Consider the following 8282-nt stretch of genomic DNA (forward strand, 5'->3'; position numbering starts at 1 on the left):
AATTGCACAAATGTTAACAAATCAAGAATCATGCTTTCAGAGATACAGCATTGTAAAAATGTATGAATTGTGTGAACATTTCATTAAATTTCATTAAAATTTTATTTTGAAAACATAACATTAAATCTCTCTTATGAGGATATATTTATTATCATGTTTTTACTGACATAATGAATCCATTGTCCCTCTCTTATATTAACTGATCATAAGGGTGGAAAAAAAATCCAATACTTATATTCACACATACACACACATAGGCCTACATTCAAGCATGTGTAAAATGTCCAGCATTTTGGAAATCTTATGAATAAACTTACCATGAATAATGAATAAATTATACTGCCAAACAAGTGGGGATGAAAAGCATTATAAAATGTGGTCATTACTCTTGATGAAGCATAGGCCTTTAAATAAATATGTACACCACAGTTTGTAGCAAAATACTACAATTCTTGCTTACAGAAAATTTTTAATTGTCAACATCATGAATGAATGTTGTTGAAGTATACCTCCACAATATATTTTATTCTCTTGTTATGTAATTCCTTTTGATGCACGTGTTGAACTGAATACACAATGCATATCAGGCATCATTCTCTCCAAATATCTCTTTAGTTTTCTGCTGGATTTCAAAACAATGTTTTATGGATTTCAGGAATTATGGTCACATTGTATTGCATGCCCATACAAATGCTGCTGTGAATCATCTATCAATCTATCACTATTAAACACACACACACACACTTTAGTATCACCATGTTTCATGTAACATATTCATGATGTATTTGTAGAGGTTCTTGGACATAGTTAGACTACAAATGCTGATTCAGTATTGCATGAAATTTGTTCAAAAAGTGGAGCATAACGTGCTTGGGTTTTAAAAATATCTCAGCGTTGTCATTACCAAGGACCATAGCGCAAATGATGTCCCCCAAATAACTGCAATTTATCATAAGCTGAGTGATCTGAACTGTGATCTTATTTTTGGCTAGCTGAGAAACACCAGACAGAAGCATGATAGACCAGTTGTTGCAGAAACAACACCTTATTTGACATGTTTATTATTTATCAAATGGCTTTTAAATTCTCAAATACTTAATAATTACTGGTCATTAACGTGTTATTGAAAATTTTAGCAGAATGAAGAGTTAAGAATGCCAGCTCTCTCGCTCATGGTTTCATGTCTTTGTTCGGTGGTTGTGCTTTGGGTCGTGCTGCTAACACAAGAGGGCGTGTTTGTGTCTGTTATAGCGACGCTCTGCTGTCTTCAAACCTGCTGTCATATTCCGGCCACTTGTTTTGACTTGACCATCAATGTCAATGGGAGACATACAAATTCGTTAAAATGCATTTTACATTTTTTTTCTTCACCAATTTAAAATGCATCTATTGCGATTCAGTTTTTATTTTGAAGGGTTGGAATACAGTGCTAATCGCAATGATTTGGGTTGAAGTGACAGCGCAGAGTTTATTTCTCATTATCAGTAAAATTTGTAAAAGGGTCAGGAAATTCAGCAACTCTGTGCTATGTTCTGCCTGTTTGTTCAACCAATCCATCCCTTACATTGAGATTATATTACCACGTGCCTTGCGCAGTTTAAAACGGTCATTATCTGCAATTATGTGCTGTAATTGCGTTTTAGTTTGAATAGCGACAACCCTGAAATGTGCCATCGATTTCAATCGTGTTATGCACCCCTGTGTGCAACTGCCTAAATAGGGATGTGCGCCTTTCGCTGTAAAAATCTGTACACTGGCCGAGGGACATTCAGTTCACATGCCCATCGGTGCAAACAGAGATGATTTTACCACTTTTACTTCACATAGCCCAAAGCAAGATTTATCATAACGACTTGGTAGCCTATAAAATTTCCTACAACAATTTTCAGTTTGCTCGATTGTTTATATAATATTTCATTTGCTTAAATAGCCTATTATTGAAATAATAGGTAGCCTGTTATAACTGTGTTATTTTAAAACAGGTCTTAAAAAGGGCATCAAAATTGAGACCGATTCCTTTTAAATAAACATTAAAGCGTAGATATTAAATAAGCAATAATATAGTTTTTTCCTGTTTTTTTCTGTTTAATCATCATCGTTATTACTTTTAATTTTAACATATCTCGGATCAAGTCTATTTAATTCGAAGCTGCAGATATTAGAGGAAAAAAATGTTTGAATGAAATAAGAAAAGTAAATGCAGAGACTCGTCGGCCTGGTCTCCGAACAGCTGCTCTTTTTTCCAGAACCAATCAGCTTCTCATAAAGGTGACGTATGAGTGTCCTACGTCAGACCAATAGAGAGAGAGAGAAGAGCTGAAGCCGACGGAGTTTGAGAGAAGGAGAGAGAGCGAGAGAGAGAGAGAGAGAGAGAGAGAGAGAGAGAGAGAGAGAGAGAGAGGGACAAGAGTGGCCCATCAATACTGTGACCAAGCACAGGAGCTCAACACACACCCCTAACTCTAATCGCAAGCATCTCGATTCCGGGAAGTCCTGCAACACCTCGAACCCTCGGCCAGTTCCCACCTTCTCAGATCAAAACAAGGGCACTAAGGGCCTTCTGTCCGGGTTTAAAGTGGACCTAACACCGCCTTACTTTATTGACATGGGAGACATGGGGGATCCGCCAAAAAGTAAGTTATGCTTTAATGTCTATATGTGTGTCTAATGACACTTACTGCTAATATTGGCGATTTATGTGCCTGTATGCCGATCATTTTATATGAATTTAGTAGTTTGTTTCGCGTTCTGCAAAAGTTTTAAAGTTCTGAAGAGACCGGAGGGATCGTGACAAGCCGGTGTTATAGGGCTGACACCGCTTTTCCTCACTTTAAATCACTACAAATAGGACCCATTCCTGACCATTTAATTTTTGTTAGTTTATTATTCATTATTATTATTATGCTATTGCTATTATTATAGGCTATTAATAATAATAGGCTAATAATAATTAGGCTCTGTCGATTCTAATTATATTCAATTTGTCAGTTATACACCGTTATTATCAGCATCCAGTATTGTTTTTAAACATGTCAAACGGGTTTAAATATATGTTTAATCCTACACACGAGTTATTGTATAAAATTGGGAAATTAGGGCATTGCAAGACGTTTAGGTTGTGTAGTGTTATAGTTAAATTAATATATATATATTCACATAGTTTGAAACATCATATGCTTTCTCTTTCAATCAGAAAAGCGTCTAATCTCGTTGTGTGTCGGCTGTGGGAATCAAATCCATGACCAGTATATTCTGCGCGTGTCCCCGGACCTGGAGTGGCACGCGGCGTGTTTGAAATGTGCAGAATGTAACCAGTATCTGGACGAGTCCTGTACGTGTTTTGTGCGAGACGGAAAAACTTACTGTAAACGGGATTACATCAGGTAACGCAGAACAATTAGGTAATGTTTTAGTTTTCGAGTGTGGATGACTGAATGACAGTAACCTCTCATTATTCACTGGTGCATTACTGTCATTCATGGTTTTATTTTTTGTACTGGACAGCACCTATATGCTAATCTCCTGTCTTAAATGAGTCTGCAGCGCAATTACTCCACAATTATTGTGGAGCTTTGTTCATATGTAGCCTATGGCAATGTCCCATGTAGCGAAATTTCATCGCAATATTTATTTATTTATTTTTTGACAGTAATGATTATTATCATTATTTTAATAGGACACGTTTTTGTGAAAGACAAACACCACTGTGCAAAAATAATATCCATAATACGTTGAAATGTCGCTATTATCATTATTATATTTGTTATATAATAATAGCCTAATAATAATAATAATAATAAAGCTAACGCTATAATTTTGATAATTATAAAGTCGGTTCATTATTTGTAAATAAATTATATTATGGTTGTCTTTAAATATATTTTATTTTATCATAGCATTTGTTTTTTATTTAATTATGTGCATTTCATTTCGCCATATACTATTTAATATTTGTATAGGCTATTATATACTATATATATATATAATTTTTATTTAATATATTTTATATTGCTGTCATATCGACTAGCTGTTAAAACGTATTAGCTACGCTCTTAATTTTTTTTACTCAAACATTACACATTAGCCTATAATGTAGGCTACTTTTGGTGTTTCAGGTTATACGGGATCAAATGTGCTAAATGCAACATCGGTTTCAGCAAGAATGACTTCGTGATGAGAGCACGCTCGAAGGTTTATCACATTGAGTGTTTCAGATGTGTGGCGTGTAGTCGGCAGCTCATCCCAGGAGATGAGTTCGCTCTGCGGGAAGACGGGCTCTTCTGCAGGGCCGACCATGACGTGGTGGAGCGGGCAACAATGGGTGCTGGTGACCCATTAAGCCCATTACATCCGGCGAGACCTTTACAAATGGCAGGTAGGCATAGCATTCTACTACAACTTACAAAGCGCTGTTTGCTCAAGGACTCGGGGATTATTTGTCTTGGGGGATTCCAAAAGACACAAAGCTTTTTTCAATAAAAAAAATAGCTTTATGATGACATCATACATTACGAGATTGAGACTTATATGAATAAATGTGGTGTGATAAGGCGTGAATGATGTTATTAACACGCTAACCAGTTTGTGGTGCTTTGACAGCATAACTCGTTTTTTCCCCTATTTGTCTGTTATTGAATTCAGCTATTCATGCATGAAATAGATATTCTCTGCTGATTAGAGGCCAACCACGCGACAATGTCAGCTTGTACATGTACTTAAGAAAGAAATTAGATCCTTTCACAAATAAATACAAAGAAAATGTATTATAGAATGCAATATTATAGAATTCGAAATATGCGAAAATGTATTAGCTATGTGTGCGATTGCGGTACCATCATTTGACTGATTAATTTTTTTTAATGGATTTTAATTCAATTAAAATGTCATATTGAAGCACGTGTTGATACTCTACATTTAAATGCCCTTTAAGTAAAATGAGCTTCGAGTGTTTAACTTATAAATCACCCAAACTGCTATTCTGCATTTACATTAAGGCATCTTATTTTCCCATAAAATAATAAATTTAATAATATAAACCATTACAAAATCAGTTGTTATTGCAGGTTTATTAATAACCAGCTGCTTTTAAGTAATGTCATGGGCAGCACACCGCGCGCACCTTATTATTTAAAATTCAGAGGTATGCACAGATTGCTTTAATTAAGTGTCGTAAACCTATCTGGGTCATACTCGCCCTCCAAATTTACTGCATCTTGCAGGAACTTATAATTGCCAGAAAAGGGATTGCAACCATGGCTGCATTTCAAGTTTGTTAAAAGGATAGGCTACTCTCTTCGCCATAATACAGAATTAAGAATTTCATATTTGAAGCAGCAGATTTCCATGGAAAGAAATATCTAAAGATAATATTTTTACGCATATGGAGAGATTTCCTCTAATCTCGACCCCGGTTTCGTTAGCAGACCATCAAATATATTCATAGAGTATGGGAAAAATAACACTCCGTTCTCAAAAGTGATTATTTTTAAAGTATTGTTTTTATAATTGCTGTTATTATTATTTAATTGGCCTATTATTATTTTCCATAAGTAGGTTACCTCCACCTTAGACGGGCCTCGCCTCGGGTACCTCCGACTTATCCAATTAAATTATGTGACAGGATATATAGTCTTCACGCATTCCGAGCATTATATAAGATCTCTTTGCATTTAACAATTATGCTTTTCTGTTTCGTCTTTCTTGCAGCAGAGCCCATTTCGGCACGTCAGCCTGCGCTTCGACCTCATGTGCACAAGCAACCTGAGAAAACAACCCGCGTCCGGACAGTCCTCAACGAAAAACAGCTCCATACCTTGAGGACTTGTTACAATGCCAACCCTCGACCCGACGCCCTCATGAAAGAGCAGCTCGTTGAGATGACGGGTCTCAGCCCGAGAGTCATCAGGGTTTGGTTTCAAAACAAGCGCTGCAAGGACAAAAAGAGGAGCATACTGATGAAACAACTCCAGCTGCAGCAACCCAACGACAAAACGGTAAGACTATAGTGGCGCTTCAGTCGATAAACCAAAAAACATTCAACTCCGTAGTTCTTTTATTTATCAAGAAGAGCCAGTCGTAAGCTTTACGCGTTTGCAGTTTGATGGGCTACTGTAAATATCTTAAAGCATGTAGACGCGTTGCCGATATCTTAAAGCATATAGGCTTTCTAAAAATAAAGTTTGTATGTATATTCAGAACTTAAAAATATTATTTAATCTTAAAATAACCATGGCGATTTAAGTTATGGTCTCATTTAGAACATCCAACTTCTTGGATCGTAAGACTTGAGATGGGACGTTTCTGTAATGCGGCCTCTGAACTCTATTTTTGAGTGCAAATAAATTTTTCTGCATCTGCAGAACATCCAGGGGATGACAGGGACTCCAATGGTGGCGACCAGTCCAGAGAGACACGACGGTGGTTTGCAGGCAAACCAAGTGGAGGTGCAGAGTTACCAACCGCCTTGGAAAGTCCTGAGTGACTTCGCACTGCAGAGTGACATCGACCAGCCTGCTTTCCAGCAACTGGTGAGTGCGCACAACCGTGCGTAAACGACATAATAGCAGCAACCGCCGCATTAAAACCACCGCTAATACTATTATTAATAATTGTATAATTAATAATAACAATTATAAAAAGTAACAGCATACATTTTGCATGTTTTAGGTGAATTTTTCTGAAGGAGGGCCAGGCTCGAACTCCACGGGGAGCGAGGTCGCCTCAATGTCCTCGCAACTGCCTGATACACCAAACAGCATGGTAGCGAGTCCTATAGAGGCCTAGGCGAGTGGATTATCTCCTGCACCTGAAGTTTGGCAAAGGACGTGCCGGGAACCAATCTCAGAGAGAGGCTCGTGAAGTTTCTTCCATCCCTATTTCGTTTAGGGCCGCTCCTGAATAAAATCCAAAACTGCACGAGGCCTCTATATCGAAACAACCCTTGGTTGTATTTATACACTGTGATGACAATCATGGGATTTAAACACACTCCAACCGAGCGAGTCCAACGAGTGTTGCGAAAAGACCATTTAAAGTTGCAAAATCCTGCGAAAGTGGACCCAGCCGGCGCACATATTCACACACCGAACCTGACATGATGATTGCAGTGCTCCGCGGCCGAGTGGACCTGGTCGTTGACACTTTTGCCAAATACCCCTCCATGTTTTTTTTCAACTTTTATGACAAATCATTGGACCTCTATACGGATATAAGAGAACTTAATCTAATATACATTCATATAGCCTACTTTTGTGCGCAACGTGAGTAGCCTATAATGAAACCATGACTGTTTATTCTGTTTCTATAAAAGATCGAAATGGACTAGAAAACTGAAAGAGGGTATGGCAGCCGAGGTCTACTGCGATTACCGTTTTGTTATATCACAAATGGTCTCGTTTCAAACATCAAGCCCAAGTACTAAAGCATTGCAACAAGGTATACCTCTATTTTGCCACAAGCTGTGTGGGAATTTCATGTGTTCGTGTCCGTCCAAGAACTTTTTTCTTTCCCAAAGATGTGTATAGGTTTAAGTTAAGTTAATATGACTGATTAGCTCTGGAGGTTTCGTTTTGTTCATGTATTACAGAATATTTTATTATTTATTGTCGAAAGACATGCCACTGTTGTGTACTTTTAGGCTACTTGCTGAAGAAGTAAAAAGGAGGAAAAGAATATTGTCGACTCCGAATGATCGATCATAATTGACGTGTCCTGTCGTTTGATCAAGACTGCTGTAAGAACAACGCCATATGTAGACTTATCTTCAGGAATATTTGATCAATAAACATTTGACGTGTACTGTAAGTAAACGCTCGGACACGCGGGGCTTTCTTAAATGTTACCATTTTTGTAGCTTTTATGTTTCTCGCATGACAGTTTGAGTGTTAGTCATTGTAATATATCACGCGAAAATAAGGAGATTAGGTAAGAGACAACAAATCAGTTCTGGTTTGATCAAATAATGTGGTTAACGGCACTGCAGGCCAACGCACTCTTAAAGGGACAGTTCACCCAAAAATGACAACATTAACATATTTACTTTTTATATACTAAGAAAGTATTTATACTGCGTATTGAATCACTGTGTGATTGAGAAAGAAGAGAAAATCAAGAATTTTAAAATTAACCTCAGCTGACATCAGTGACTCATTTGCACACTGATCTGCAGTGAGCTTGCTAAAGTACAAACAGTTAAGTAACAGAATTAAACCTCAATCTCAAACACTGCAGACTTTCAGGAAATTATGTCTGGTGCTGGTACAATGACCTTGACTATTCCTCTT

At 37.3% G+C, this 8282-nt stretch overlaps 1 protein-coding gene across 2 annotated transcripts; it reads left to right on the forward strand.

The window, feature by feature from the left end:
- Positions 1–2407: 2407 nt before the first annotated feature.
- On the forward strand, positions 2408–7996 carry LOC107599171 (insulin gene enhancer protein isl-1). 2 transcript variants are annotated; one of them, XM_016290686.1, is made up of 6 exons: positions 2408–2633; positions 3194–3383; positions 4116–4375; positions 5707–5993; positions 6360–6527; positions 6667–7996. In XM_016290686.1, the coding sequence occupies exons 1-6, from the start codon at positions 2606–2608 to the stop codon at positions 6781–6783; spliced, it is 1050 nt and encodes a 349-aa protein (XP_016146172.1). In that variant the 5' UTR covers positions 2408–2605; the 3' UTR covers positions 6784–7996. The 2 variants fall into 2 exon arrangements, with proteins under 2 accessions (XP_016146172.1, XP_016146173.1); XM_016290687.1 differs by having other exon boundaries at positions 5710–5993.
- The last annotated feature ends 286 nt before the right edge of the window (positions 7997–8282 follow it).

The sequence above is a fragment of the Sinocyclocheilus grahami genome, unplaced genomic scaffold, assembly GCF_001515645.1.
Source record: "Sinocyclocheilus grahami isolate Dianchi unplaced genomic scaffold, SAMN03320097.WGS_v1.1 scaffold262.1, whole genome shotgun sequence".
Taxonomy (NCBI): Eukaryota; Metazoa; Chordata; class Actinopteri; order Cypriniformes; family Cyprinidae; genus Sinocyclocheilus; species Sinocyclocheilus grahami.

Bases quoted from the DNA above. Each gene is read 5' to 3' on its own strand.
- LOC107599171 (XM_016290686.1), top strand. From the start codon at position 2,606: ATGGGAGACATGGGGGATCCGCCAAAAA. The intron at 4,376-5,706 runs GTAGGCATAGCA...TCTTTCTTGCAG, and splicing joins GAGACCTTTACAAATGGCAG to CAGAGCCCATTTCGGCACGT. The intron at 6,528-6,666 runs GTGAGTGCGCAC...TGCATGTTTTAG, and splicing joins AGCCTGCTTTCCAGCAACTG to GTGAATTTTTCTGAAGGAGG.